At 44.1% G+C, this 15,556-nt stretch overlaps 1 protein-coding gene across 1 annotated transcript in view; it reads right to left on the bottom strand.

Annotated features, from left to right (window-relative positions):
• Window positions 1-3,337: 3,337 nt before the first annotated feature.
• The window catches only part of LOC126336194 (brachyurin-like), a 45,162-nt gene continuing 32,943 nt past the window's right edge, over window positions 3,338-15,556 (bottom strand). The window contains exons 6-7 of the mRNA XM_049999701.1: window positions 9,146-9,255; window positions 3,338-4,482 (exon numbers count right to left, since the gene is read on the bottom strand). Coding sequence (XP_049855658.1) covers window positions 4,315-4,482; window positions 9,146-9,255 — 278 coding nt within the window. The 3' untranslated portion in view covers window positions 3,338-4,314. The remainder of the gene's footprint in view (window positions 4,483-9,145; window positions 9,256-15,556) is intronic.

The following is a 15,556-nucleotide window of genomic DNA, read 5'->3' as shown; positions in this document are numbered from 1 at the left end:
GAATTCATTGTCCCAGGAAGGGGAAACTTTATTGACACATTCCTGGAGTCAGATACATCACATGATCACACTGACAGAACCACAGGCACATAGACACAGGCAAAAGAGCATGCACAATGTCGGCACTAGTACAGTGTATATCCACCTTTCGCAGCAATGCAGGCTGCTATTCTCCCATGGAGACGATCGTAGAGACGCTGGATGTAGTCCTGTGGAAAGGCTTGCCATGCCATTTCCACCTGGCGCCTCAGTTGGACCAGCGTTCGTGCTGGACGTGCAGACTGCGTGAGACGACGCTTCATCCAGTCCCAAACATGCTCAATGGGGGACAGATCCGGAGATCTTGCTGGCCAGGGTAGTTGACTTACACCTTCTAGAGCACGTTGGGTGGCACGGGATACATGCGGACGTGCATTGTCCTGTTGGAACAGCAAGTTCCCTTGCCGGTCTAGGAATGGTAGAACGATGGGTTCGATGACGGTTTGGATGTACCGTGCACTATTCAGTGTCCCCTCGACGATCACCAGAGGTGTACGGCCAGTGTAGGAGATCGCTCCCCACACCATGATGCCGGGTGTTGGCCCTGTGTGCCTCGGTCGTATGCAGTCCTGATTGTGGCGCTTACCAGCTCGGCGCCAAACACGCATACGACCATCATTGGCACCAAGGCAGAAGCGACTCTCATCGCTGAAGACGACACGTCTCCATTCGTCCCTCCATTCACGCCTGTCGCGACACCACTGGAGACGGGCAGCACGATGTTGGGGCGTGAGCGGATAACGGCCTAACGGTGTGCGGGACCGTAGCCCAGCTTCATGGATACGGTTGCGAATGGTCCTCGCCGATACCCCAGGAGCAACAGTGTCCCTAACTTGCTGGGAAGTAGCGGTGCGGTTCCATACGGCACTGCGTAGGATCCTACGGTCTTGGCGTGCATCCGTGCGTCGCTGCGGTCCGGTCCCAGGTCGACGGGCACGTGCACCTTCCGCCGACCACTGGCGACAACATCGATGTACTGTGGAGACCTCACGCCCCACGTGTTGAGCAATTCGGCGGTACGTCCACCCGGCCTCCCGCATGACCACTATTCGCCCTCGCTCAAAGTCCGTCAACTGCACATACGGTTCACGTCCACGCTGTCGCGGCATGCTACCAGTGTTAAAGACTGCGATGGACCTCCGTATGCCACGGCAAACTGGCTGACACTGACGGCGGCGGTGCACAAATGCTGCGCAGCTAGCGCCATTCGACGGCCAACACCGCGGTTCCTGGTGTGTCCACTGTGCCGTGCGTGTGATCATTGCTTGTACAGCCCTCTCGCAGTGTCCGGAGCAAGTATGGTGGATCTGACACACCGGTGTCAATGTGTTCTTTTTTCCATTTCCAGGAGTGTATAATGCTGCCCTTTTAGATACCTAAGGCTGAAATTACACAATCGAACAGGAAATAAAGGAGAATGGCAGTTGAAGGTATCACGAAATCACTCAAAAAATTCATCGCAGCTGCAGACCCTATCGCAGTAAAGATTATAGGACGAAATATTGTTTACTATAAATACTGTATTCCGATGGCTCTCTCATCATAGCCCAAAGCCATGTGAGGGCCTGCTATTCATTCTGCTTATAGCTATCAGTTAACGAGAGTAGGTTCATAAATGTTTTGGTGACCTGAAAAATACTCCAAAATTGATCATTGTAGCTACCTACCGTTACCGTCGGCCTTTCAGGTTGATGTTCTGAATATGTCTTCACAATTATATTCTGAGATGGTCGATATAATCTGACTTGTGCCGAAGACAACTGAAGATATAGGCTTAAAATCCAAATAAGTTGCCCTTTTGTTTTGGCGTACTAGACACACACTCGAAGAACAAAAGTTTCGCAATTAGTTCCTAACTGATCACAAATGAACATAACAATTCATTAATACTCGAAGAACAAACACTTTGCAGCTAGTTCCTAACTGTTCACAAATCAACATAACAGTTCATACATGTGATGTTATACAGTCTATCACAAAATTGTAGTTACAACATCGAAAGTTACGGTTATGTTGATGACTCGCCTTAAAAGGGGAATTTAGATGAAAATCTTCGACTGATAGAGACAACAGAATTATTTGACTTACGTTGCGGATTCTTATGGACTACACACGACATACCTGAAAGCGTCTAGTTTCGTGAGAGGTAAGATCACATTCTCAATATGTTTAAGTTATTTCTACCGCTCGACATGAAAACTTTTAAAATCCAATCATATATTCATTGCCTGAAAATTTAGTTCCACTTCAGGAGTAATTGCAGAAAAAAGGACACAGACATCTTAAAAAAGCATTCGCCAAAAAAGACGGTAGAAGACGTAGGTTGAGCGACTAAATAACACTAGAAAGAAGTGGCGAAGCTTATCCCATATGTGCAAGAATATGTTGGCCGTAGGCTATGAATATTGTATGTTTGCCAATGTTTCAAGTTATTCGATTCTTACTGATATTAATGTGTATGACGTTTATCATTAGCGCTTAAGAAACTGTTGTTTGTATGATTTTGGTTGAACACTCATGTATAACATAATTTCTTCTGTTATCAACATATTATTACACACTGAGCGTGAGAGACATTACTCGTATAGTACTCATTATATAAGACAATGTATCAAAGATACATAAACGGTTACAGCCTTGAGTATAAGGTCACTATTCTTTGTTACGCCCATATTGTGTGATGCATACCTAACGAAGAAAATGGTATTCAGTATTAAGTAGTTCAACATTTTATCAGTAGTCTTTTTCGAACAAGAGCTACTGCTGTATAATATTCTATCCATGACCCGAATCCTGTGTACTCTTTCAGAAAAAAAACAGAATTATTGCTTTTTAATTCCGCAATCAGTGATTTGCGCCACATAATTTCAGCAAAATGTAAAATTTTTAATTTTTGAAGGTAATAGACAAATCCTGCAGTATTTTGTGTTGTCGCCAAACGCAAACTTGCAATTACCTCCCCGTGACACTTGCCCGATTAGTCAAGTATGCTCAAATCTGGCTGCTGAGCAATTATTAATTGCTGTTAGAACCAACTGTTACCTACACCAATAAAGATTAAAGTTCGTACTGTTATGCGTTCTACGCTAATAGAAGGACAAAAAAATTTTGCCGTTCACATCTAAGCTGTATGAAATTAAACGTTTGCAGGACCGTACAGTGAAAGCGCTAAGTAATGGTTGTAAAATAACGAAACATATTATTACAATAAAGAAACAAGGAGCTTTGAATTGCTGTTTCAGCTCTGATCTGATGAACGTGTCTCTTATAGGGATATTACGAAAAAGAAATGACATCATACTCTCAATTGGTTTTATTAATAAAGTTTTTCTGCTGTACATAATGTACACTGCTTGAACATAATATGTAGGATTTGTGTAGCTTGAACTTAATGTTTACGGGTTGTTGTATCACATAGAACCATCGTACTCCAAATATATTTTCTTCGTATCAAAGATTCATTTTTCTAGTTGCATTGGCTATAAGCTATCCAAAACTAATGTACTGCACATCTTCCTCATGCGATTCTCAAGTCGCTTACAGTAACTAATAGTTATTGGCAGATGATACTTTTGTTAAATGATTAACATAATTCATTGTTTGTAAATGTTCCTACAAAGGTATTCACAGATTAATTGCATATTAATTTCGTAATTAACTTAATGTTCAACTAATGAAACATACAGAAGTATCGTTTAGTTCTGGCAGTTAAAATACATCGCCGCAACAAATTTATATACAGAAAACAGTGGATGACGACCACTGTCGAATGACCGTGAAAAAGCTACATATGGTTTAAAAACATGTTGTACTGGGTCAAAACCGCTCTAATCAATACAGTTTTTTAAGAGACTAAGATCAATGAATTAATTTCACGTCTGGTTTTGTAGGTCTTCGGCAGTAATTTATTAATTATTATTACCGGATGCACTACAAAACTATCGGATTACCGGCACACAGACTTTGAGCACTGTCGAAGTTCTTCGTTTTGTGTTCGCTACAGGAACATTGTTTACGCTACAAGCACTGAGGAGATGTTTGGCTGTGCATCCACGAAATTTGAGTCTCCTTTTAACTCCTTAGGCACCGACGCACTTATGTGGAGCTCGGAGCCCATCAGCACCCGATGTCAGAATTCATACGGCTTCCGCAGTTGAGTCGCTGATGGGCGTTACGACACGTGCGCCGAGGAGGTTCCAGAGCGCCACACGAGTTGTCCTCTGAGAGGGGCAGTGCAGCTTGTGGTTGTACTTGTGAAGTGCCGCCGTCGTGGCACTAATCGTAGATGGGGAGGTCGGTGACAGAGGCGATCCAGTCGAGATTCTGGTAGACGTTGGTGAAGACGGACCGGTTACCAGAGAGGTCGGTGCCGATGGCGACGCCCACCACCTTATAGCTGCCCACTCCAACACCCGCCACCGTCAGAGGACCACCGTAGTCACCCTGAAAACACACTGTACAATAAGTACCACTAAAGCCGTGGGCACAAAATGAAAAACTATACACAACTGCGACATATATGAACGTGTAGCATTGAACGCATCATGCTTTACAACGTTTACAGTCATAAAAAAAAATGGTTCAAATGGCTCTATGGGACTTAACTTCTGAGGTCATCAGTCCCCTAGAACTTAGAACTACTTAAACCTAACTAACCTAACTACATCACACACATCCATGCCCGAGATAGGATTCGAACCTGCGACCGTAGCGGTCGCGCGGTTCCAGACTGCAGCACCTAGAACCGCTCGGCCACTCCGGCCGGCTTACAGTCATCCTTTCAGACGCCATAGAAAGTGCCTGGGAAAAGCTACGTGTATCGTTTTCATCTTTACAGTAATTCCAATGCCAAAGAATGCGGATGTTGATCGATATGAAATACAGAACTATCAGTTTAACAAGTCATGGTTGCAAAATAATGAGACAATTTATTTGTGGAAGACTAGAAAGATTGGTAGAAGCCAACCTTGGGGAACATCAGTTTGAATTCCAGAGAAATGTAGGAACACGCGAGGGATTACTGGCACTACGATTTATACTATATGATCAAAAGTATCCGGACACCCCCCAAAACATACGTTTTTCATATTAGGTGCATTGTGCTGCCACCTGCTGCCAGGTAGTCCGTATCACCGGCCTCCGTAGTCATTAGACATCGTGAGAAAGCAGAATGGGGCGCTCAGTGGAACTTACGGACTTCGAACGTGGTCAGGTGATTTGGTGTCACTTGCGTCATAGTGTGTACGCGAGATTTCCACACTCCTAAACATCCCTAGGCCCAGTGTTTCCGATGTGATAGTGAAGTGGAAAGGTGAAGGGACACGTACAGCACAAAAGCGTACAGGCCAAACTTGTCTGTTGACTGACGGAGACCGCCGACAATTGAAGAGGATCTTAATGTGTAATAGGCAGACATCTATCCAGACGATCAGGCAGGAATTCCAAACTTCATTCGGATCCACTGCAAGTACTAAGATAGTTAGGCGGAACATGAGGAAACTTGTATTTCTTGGTCGGGCCGCTGATCATAAGCCACACATCGCGCCGGTAAATGCCAAACGACGCCTCGCTTGGTGTAAGGAGCGTAAACATTGGACGATTGAACAATGGAAAACGTCGTGTGGAGTGACGAATCACGGTACAGAATATGGCGATCCGACGGCAGGGTGTGGCGAACGTCATCTGCCAGCGTGTGTAGTGGCAACAGTAAAATTCGGAGGCTGTGGTGTTACGGTGTGGTCGTGTTTTTCATGCATGGGGTTTGTAGCCGTTGTCGTTTTGCATGGCACTATCACAGTACAGTCATACATTGATGTTTAAGCACCTTCTTGATTCCCACTGTTGAAGGGTAAGAGCAATTACGGGATGACGACTGCATCTCTCAACACGATCGGGCACCTGTTCATAATGCCTGTGGCGGAGTTGTTACACGGCGTGAATCCTACAGAACACCTTTGGGATGTTTTGGAACGCCGACTTCGTGCCAGGCCTCACCGAGCGACATCGATACCTCTCCTCAGTGCAGCACTCCGTGAAGAATGGGCTACCATTCCCCAAGAAACCTTCCAGCACCTGATTGAACGTATGCCTGCGAGAGTGGAACCTGTCATCAAGGCTAAAAGTGGGCCAACAACATGTTGAATTCTAACATTAGCGATAGAGGGCGCCAAGAACTTGTAAGTCATTTTCAGCCAGGTGTACGGATACCTTTTATCACATAGTGTATCTTAGAAGACAGGTTGAAGAAAACCTATATTCACAACATGTATAGTTTTTGAGAAGGCATTTGACAATGTTTCTCGATGAACGTTCACTGGACAGTGGACTGTGCGTTTATTTGAAACATCCTGGAAGATTAAAACTATATGCCCTTCCGGGACTCGGACTTTAAGCCAAAGGCAAAGAATTTGGGTTTGAGACCAAGTCTGGCACACAGTTTTAATCCGCCAGGACGTTCTGATGACGTTGATTGGAACACATTCGTTGAAGTTCTGAAAGTAACAGGAATGAAATACACGGTACCTGAGATTACTTACAACTTGTGTAGAATCCAAAAAACAGCTGAATAGTTGAAGGACAAGAAACAGAAGCAGCAGTTGAAAAGGGAACGAGGTTTGTAGCGTATCTCCCACGTTATACAATCTGCTCGTCGAAAAAGCAGTAAAGGAAACAAGGAGAACTGTGGAATCAGAACTGGAGTTCATAGCGGAGAAACAAAACTTTGGAATTTTCGGATGACATCGTAATTCAGTCAGAGACGGAATGGAATGGGCTGTGTCTTGAAAAGAGGATAGCCCTATATGATGAGTATCAACAAAATCAAATCTTGGATGATGATATAAAATGGTTGTATGGCACTGATGGTGGGGAGGCACCACCTGGGGAAGTTCGACCGCCACGTTGCAAATCTTTTTTAGTTGACGCCACCCTGGGAAACTTGTGTGACGATGGTGATGAAATTATGTTGAGCCCAGCATAACACCCAGACCCAAGTGGAGAAAATCTCCAACCCAGCTGGGAATCGAACCAGAATCCGCTGCGATGCAACCCGACGTCCTGAGGGGGCCGACATGAATGTAGGTACTCTGGTGTTGTCTGAGGCAGTTAGGTTAGGAAACGAGACATTAAAAATAGTAGATGCGTTTTGCTATTTGGGCATCAAAATAGCTGACGATGGCCGAGGTAAGAAAGCAGACAATTAGACTGGCAGTAGTTCACTGCTGAAGAGAAGTGTGGTAGACAAATATAAAAAATGGTTTTAATTGGCTTGGAAATCTGTATAGAACTCGGCAGAAATCCAGTCTTGGGGTCTTAATAGGTTTTAACAATTTCACCCACTTTTCAGTACCATTATTTATATCAGTATCACTGCAGTAATGGAGTGACAGAGTGTATAAAAACATGTTCCTCTCTCGCGCAAGTACCGGATAACACTTAATATCAGAGATTGCAATAATTAATAATTATGTCGATTTAGTCAAATGGACAAAGATTTATCCAGAAAGAGTAGTCTGTCTCTATGAATCGAACCACGCTTACTCTTTCATGTGTGTATTCAAGACTTAGAAAGTATTATCTCAAGGCATTTGTATGGAGTTTAATCTTGTACGGACGTGAAGGTGGACGATAAACAGTTAAGAGAAGAAGAGAATAGAAACTTTTTAAATGCGGTGATGCAGAAGAATGGTGAAGGTCACTTGGGTAGATGAAATAAGTAACCAATAGGTAGTGAATCGAATTTGGGGAAAAATTGTGGCACTGCTTGACTTTGAGAAGGGATTGATTGATAGGACACATCACACTGTCAGTAGCTCAGAATGGAGTTCCGGAAGCAGTAACGAAATTTTTTGATCGTTTGCCCAGTAACATGAAACGGCTGACAGGTAGCAAAACAAGTTTAAAATTTAACCTCATATCATTTGTCCTGGGCAGCTCCTTCCATTCCATGGACGGATTTCTGTTTAACAACCGGTAGCTTGTAGAAATAAATGCAATAAAAAGCTCTTGTTTTTCTGTAGAGTTGCATGAGTAGGGCTACATAATAATGTGTTAATTAATGTTAACAATGAACAGGCCCTGTAAAGTGGTTCGTTACAAATCATGTCCACAAAAGAATCGCTAAGATGATCTGTGTAACATGTAACTAGCTTGATGTTGGGGCATCAAGGATCGTCAGTTTCGTAACAGAAAGAAGTGTGTGTGTGTGTGTGTGTGTGTGTGTGTGTGTGTGCGTGTGTGTATGTGTAATTTGGGGGTTTGGGGGGGAGGAGGGTTAAAATTATATAGAGAGATCAAAGCTTGAGTATAGTAAGTACGTTCATACTATGTAGGCAGCAGTAACTATGCGGAGATGAAGAGGCTTGCGGAAAATAGACTTACATGACATCAGTCGGACATAACAGCAACACAATCGATGAAACTTCCTAGCAGCTTAAAACTGTGTGCCGGGCCGAGACTCGAACTCGGGAAGTTTGCCTTTCGCGGGCAAGTGCTCTAGCAACTGAGCTACCCAAGCACCACTCACGCCTCGTCCTCACAGCTTTACTTATGCCAGTACCTCGTCTCCTACCATCCAAACTTTACAGAAGCTCTCCTGCGAAACATGCAGAACTACCACTCCTGAAAGAAAGGATACTGCGGAGACATGGCTTAGCCACAGCCTGGGGGATGTTTCCAGAATGAGATTTTCACTCTGCAGCGGAGTGTGCGCTGATATGAAACTTCCTGGCAGATTAAAACAGTTTTAATCTGCCAGGAAATTTCATATCAGCGCACACTCCGCTGCAGAGTGAAAATCTCATTCCGGAAACACAATCGATGTCTTACTGGGTGAACTCTTATGGTCAGCTGCAAAATTATGATTGACTTGCCCCTTATTTCAGGATTGTTTACATCACTTAATATGGGACTGCAGGGATGGCCACTTGGCACTTCAACATCTACGCCTCTAATGCATACATCGATAATGGCCCCTGCCTACAAGGGATTTCCCGCTGGTGTTCAGTCTTTGTGGTCAAGTCTTTCAACTTGCACAGCTTTGTTTGCAACTGTCTCTCGGACCCTCCTGGCGACCTCAGTTCCTTCGGGGCTGCGGCCAGCTACTCACCGTGGTGACGTCCACCTGGTTGTACGTGTAGATGCACACGTGGTAGCCAGCCCCGCACTCGCCGGCGAAGCTGCCGTTGGCGGTCTTCAGAGTCGTCTCCGTCGGCCCTCCTGCAACAGGCGACGCCTAGGCTAGCGGCACCTGCTTCTGACTCGCTACAGCGGTGCTGCTGCTCCACGTGCAGACATTCATGAGCAGAAATACCACCGCACCTCTCCTCTAAGCAGAATTTTAACTACGATAAAGCGATGGCCCCCACTCCTAGTGGACGAGAGCTTTAGTCTCAACAGAGAAGGCTGTAATCAGCCCTTTGGACTTACTGCACATATGAGGACCAATAAACTTACACAACTCGACAAAGGCGAGCAGTTTCAGATTATTGATTAACTAAAGAAACCATAGATGCGTAATCTTTTGTGTACTGTCATTCATAGGCTGAATGATAGCACAAAGAACGAAGTACAGCTAAAGGAATAAGCTGTCGTGCGACTTTTTACCTAGAAAAGTAGTGAGATGAGGTATATAAAAAGGAACAAGATACGACTGATTGAATAACTAGCTTCACTTTTGATTTTCTCCTTCTGCCGTACCTGGACCATTAAGGCAAATTATAAAAATCGCATCGACTCTTCGTGGCATTGTGTTGATGCGGTATGCTGTGCTTATGTGAAACCGAAAGGAAAAATAATATTTCAATCACACAGTGACCGAACATAAGAATATCCTTTACTGCAGTCTCTTGGGCACTTGTTAATTGGACTTTGAGAGAAAATGGAAAAATTAATCAGCTCAAAATTAATTGCAAAATATCGTGAATAATAACGGAAAGGAAAATGTGTAGCCCATTAAGTACTCGAAGAGTTTAATTCCACTTCTACTCTTGTGCACATGTCTCTAGCTGAAATCTCAAGCAATATACCTATTTTTTGCACACTTGAGGTTGGGATAGCTTATCAAGGGATCCCGCACAGCTTTGCCCTTCAGCAATCCCAAATGGTATAACAACACGCAGGATGTATTCTGAGGTGACAAAAGTCACGATGTAGCGATATGAACATGCGCTGAGGGTGGTAGTGTCCCGTAAGTAAGGCATAAAAGGGCAGTGAGTTGACGGAGTTGTCATTTGTACTTGGACGATTCATGTAAAATGTTTTCAATGTGATTACGACCGCACGACGGGAATTAACAGACTTTGAACAAGGAATAGTAGTTGGAGCTAGATGCATGGGACATTCCATCCCGGAAATCGTTCAAGAACTCAATATTGCGAGATCCACAGCGCGAAGGGTGTGCCGAGAATACCAAACTCCAAGCGTTAACTCTCACAACGGACAACGCAGTGTCCGACGGTCTTCACTTAATGACCGAGAGCATCGACGTTTGCGTACAGTTGTCAGTGGTAACAGACAAGCAACTCGAAGTGAAATAACCGCAGAAATCAATGTGTGAGGCACGACGAACATATCCGTTAGGACAGTTTGGCGAAATTTGGTGTTAACATGTAGATGACCATCGCGACTGCCTTTGCTAACAGCGCGACATCGTCTGCATAGATTCGCCTGGGCTGGTCACTCTATATGTTGTACCGTAGAGTACCGGAAAACCGTGGTTTGCCTCAGATGAGCCCCGATTTTAGTATGTAAGAGCTGATGGTAGGACTCGAGTAAGGCGCAAACCCCAGGAAGCGATGGACCCTTGTCGTCAACAAGGCGCCGTGCAATCTGGTGGCGGCCTCATATTGATGTGCGCTGACTTTACATGGAATGGATTGGGTCCTCCGGTCCAGCTGAACCGATCGTTGACTGGAAATGGATATATTCGGCTGCTTGGAGACCATTTGTAACCGTTCATAGACTTCATGTCCCTAACAACGATGGAATTTTTATTAATGACTATGAATCATGTCACCAGGCCACGATTGTTAGCGATTGGTTTGAAGAACATTCTGGAGAGTTCGAGTGAATGATTTGGTCACTCATCGAACACTTAATGGGACATAATAGAGAGGTCAGTTCGTGCACAAACTCCTGCACCGGCAACAATTTCGCAATTATAGATGACTAGAGAGGCAGCGTGGTTCAGTATTCTGCTAGGGATTTCCAACGACTTGCTGAAGCCATTCCAAATCGAGTTGCTGCTCTATATCGGAAAAAATGAGGCTCGACACGACATTAGGAGGTATTCAATAATTTTTGTTATCACAGTGTATTTAATTTCTTCTTTTTCCTTTCACCCCTTAAATAGTCGCAATTGTCTGATCCCTCTCCATAATGGTGGCCGTGCGGTTCTAGGCGCTGCAGTCCAGAACCATGCGACTGCTACGGTCGCAGGTTCGAATCCTTCCTCGGGCATGGATGTATGTGATGTCCTTAGGTTAGTTAGGTTTAAGTAGTTCTAAGTTCTAGGGGACTGATGACCTCAGATGTTAAGTCCCATAGTGCTCAGAGCCATTTTGAACCTCTCCATAAGTCGAAGGTATGTTATACCACACCTGTCGAAATGATATTTTTTGCGCGTATTTGTGTGTGTGCCGCTCGGTATTAGACGAGCGGTCTAAGGCGCTGCAGTCATGGACTGTGCGCCTAGTCCTGGCGGAGGATAGAGTCCTCCCTCGGGCCTGGGCGTGCATAATTTAGGTTAAGTAGTGTGTGAGCTTAAGGACTGATGACCTTAGCAGTTAAGTCCCATAAAATTTCACACACATTATTTGTGTGTGTGTGTGTGTGTGTGTCATCGTAGTCTTCCTGAAACTTAAATGCCTTTGATAACCTACTGCGTTGGGTACATAGTGTCATAAGATAAAATTGTGCTATACTTCGATTTAAATGCCATTCTATATCCTCTCAACATATTTCTCCCTGTGGATTCGCATCCATGATCTGTTCAACCTGTCCTTTCACAATATACCGGTCCATACATCGAGTTCTTTGTACGAATCCTTCCATTAACAATATGGTCAATCAATGAATCCCGGAGTACAAGGCTAGTTGGTCAGTAACCCAACGTACTTCATGTGTTAACTGTGCCGAGCGGTCTGCTATTTTAGACACATACAAAACACATCACAAACTTTCACCATGTATTAAATGTGTAGGGTACAGTGTCTCTCCTAAAAGCCCCGAGACTGATTTTATTCCTGGTGTAGAAGCGACGTTGGCGCAGTAACTATGGCAACAGCTTAAACCACCAACTGTAAACAAAATATGTACATTCGACTAGTCGGTTGTGAGCAAGTAGTGTCAAGTTACGGGTGTGCGACTGTACTGCGTTAACATTGTTGTGTCGATCGCAGCTCAGCAACATCTGTAAATGAAGTACTGAAGACACTCTCCAGAATGTCATCAAGAACCGAAAAGTGTGTGCAAAGTTTGTGTCGCACACCTTGTCTTCTGAACAAAACAATCACCTATGGGCACCTGCCACGACTTGACTAAAATGCAAACGCTTCGCCAACATAACCGATATTCTAATCAATGTGATGCGCGAGTTGCACTATATCCCAAGTAAGGACTCCTCTGGCAGTTTCACATGGCTGTATGGATTTCTGTGCGTTGTATTCAAGTGGGGAAAGACTATATAACACACAGTTTTCTCTATTTCTTACGAATCCAGTCTCGAAACGTTTCGGACCGATGGGGTATGTGTCAATCGACGCAAGGCAACACCCGCCTCGGCAGCTGCGCGGTCAGCCCGGCGGATTGTTAACCGAAGGGGACTGGGGCCGGTTCCTGGCCTCCGCACCCGGTTACAAGAGGTATACGATTATTGCTTGCATTTTTAAGTCACCAGTTGTAAGGTGTCAGGCAAATCCAACACCTTACATGAAAACCCTGACATGATAAGCAAATCCAGTAGTATGTCACATAGCTCCGAATAAATCGTGACATTAAATTAACCAAATAATACGAGTAACGAGTGAGCAAATGGAATACCACAGACTAACACAAGAATGCCTAAATGCATGTCGTACCTTCCCACCGTGAGGCAGACGCAGTTCCGAGGGGAGAAACGAGGACAGAAGCCGAGAGCAGAACCGTGTTAAGCTAGAAAAGGTAGGGGCTGGGCACCCACGCCGCGAGCCTACCTGTACAACTATACAACCCGCACGTTTTAGCGTGAGGCTTTTTCGCGTCTCAGGTATGTCAAGGACAACCCCCAGCCCATGTTAAAAGCTAGAGCCCTCCAGAAAAGCAGTATAGATCTTACGATAACACAAAAAGGGCCACTACCACCCGCAAGTTTTAGCGTGAGACTTTTTCGCGTGTCTGTTACATTAGGACAATCCTCCAGCCCATGTTAAAAGATAGAGCCCTCCAGAAGAGCAGTATAGATCTTACGATAACGCTAAAAGGACCACACTAGCTGCAGGTTTTAGCGTGAGACTTTTTAGCGTCTCTGTTACGTTGCAAACTTTAAAAACATTGCCTCACCACGAAAAGTATAACGTTTCCCATTGGATAGACAGAATTTTTGTAGGCGGAGCTTAAGGTTAACATTGAGACCCTGATTGGTCAGATGAAAACACAGCCAGATAGTTTTTTTAAACTAACTTCGGTAAATTGTAGTAAGGAGAAGTTAGAGAGAGTTGGTTCGGAGACGGCGAGCTGGATGGCTGGTGCGCCGGCCGCTGCCGCCCTGACGCTGCCTAAACACCGACAAGGTAATGAACGCACGCGATGCCGCATTTTTGGGCGCATAAGGCTTCACTCAGAACTGCAGGAGTCTCATCTGTTACATCCCGTTTTTGCGTAATACTAATGTCGATCGTTAATTAAAACTCATGGTGTTCACATTTGCCACTTGAAGAAAAGATCTGAAACGCGATGATTTTTCTTTTATATAGTGATTGAGAAGCCACATCAGCCACTGTAATTTACGACAAGTTAGATAAGTAATTGAAGATAATTGAGGGTCACTGTAGACCATTTTGATAGTTTTCTCTTTTGTGAAACTTAAATTAAACCTAGATTATAGATGTGATATGGCATAGGTCATCCTTCGATCGATTGTAGAACTTGGAAACCCATTTAGAGAATATTCGTTCACATTTTTGTTGAACGCTGTTGGTTTTTACCATCCTGTATTAAAATATTTCCTTTTATCAATAGTGCAATTTATAAACGATGTTTTGTGATTAGAATAAATTTCCAATGGTAAACTTAACTGTTTTTTCGACGTCATTTTACCAGCTAACTAAAAATAGGAAAGCCTTGAACCCTTTCCACTATATTTAGTTAGAATTAAGATTCTTTTACAGGGAGTGCAGTGGAGCTGACGCTGAGATCATTTAGTATTTGGTTATATCATCGCTAGTCTCACTGAACTCTTCTGAATTCTACATGTCATGTGTGGTCTGGCGTCTCCTTACCAGCAACAGGTCCCAGGTTCAAACTAGTTCCCTAAAAAACACGCTCAGAGCGTCGTTGCGAGAAAGTGGTTGGGAGACACGATATAGTACAATCAGACACCATCATGAATGTTTAGACAGTCTTTTGACCCACTTGATTTCAGCGTTCACTTACTGCTGCCTTGTACTAATTTTTGCTTATTTGCACACGCGTTACACCCAATGTAGTCGATAATGAATTTTGAATTTTCCTGTCTTATTCCGTGTTGCGCGCCTTGTAGCCTCAAGTTTAGAAATATCTTCCCCCAGAACGAATTTTCGCGCTGTAGCGGGTTGTGTGCTGATTTGAGACTTCCTGGCAGATTGAAACAGTGCCGGGCCAGGATTCGAGCAATTTCGAAGGCAATTGCTCTTGCCGACAGAGCTCAGCAAGCACGAATCACAACGCCCCCTCCCTCCCCCTCCGCCAGAACAAACACCAGCTCTCTGCAAACCTTGCTGGACTAGTACTCCTGGACGAAAGGATACTGCGAAGACATGGTTTAGCCACAATCTAAGGGACTGTTTCGAGAATGAATTACCACTCTGCAGCAGAGTGTGCGCTGATTTTAAACTTCCTCCAGATCCAGAATACAGATTTAATCTGACAGAAGGTTTCAATATCTTCTTCAAATGCAAGTCTTTACTAAATTGCACAAGATTTCTTCTGTCGAAGCAAGCAATCTGTCTCTGTTACAGTCAGCTTCTTGTGTCCCTTGCGTCGGTTGTATTATGTAATTTAGCTTCATTATAAATTTTTTTTTCTGGTTTTGTATTGTCCTCCTCAGTTTTTTATGTTTGAAAAGCTGCTGTAACGCTGTTTAATATTCATCGTTAGAACGTCTGTTGCAGTTGTTGGTTGTACGACTTAGGTACCCCCTTTGCATTTTGTTGTCCGTGTGATCTTACTAAATGGAACTTTTTTAACGGCACCGGAGATAAAAAAATCACGTTCTTTCTGTGTTGTCTCTAATTTTCTATTTGAGATGAGAGAGTAGTACCCTGCACTTTTACTCAAGAGTATT

The sequence above is a fragment of the Schistocerca gregaria genome, chromosome 2, assembly GCF_023897955.1.
Source record: "Schistocerca gregaria isolate iqSchGreg1 chromosome 2, iqSchGreg1.2, whole genome shotgun sequence".
Classification (NCBI taxonomy): Eukaryota; Metazoa; Arthropoda; class Insecta; order Orthoptera; family Acrididae; genus Schistocerca; species Schistocerca gregaria.
Note: the sequence above shows the minus strand (reverse complement) of the source record. Positions and strands in the feature narration are given on the sequence as shown.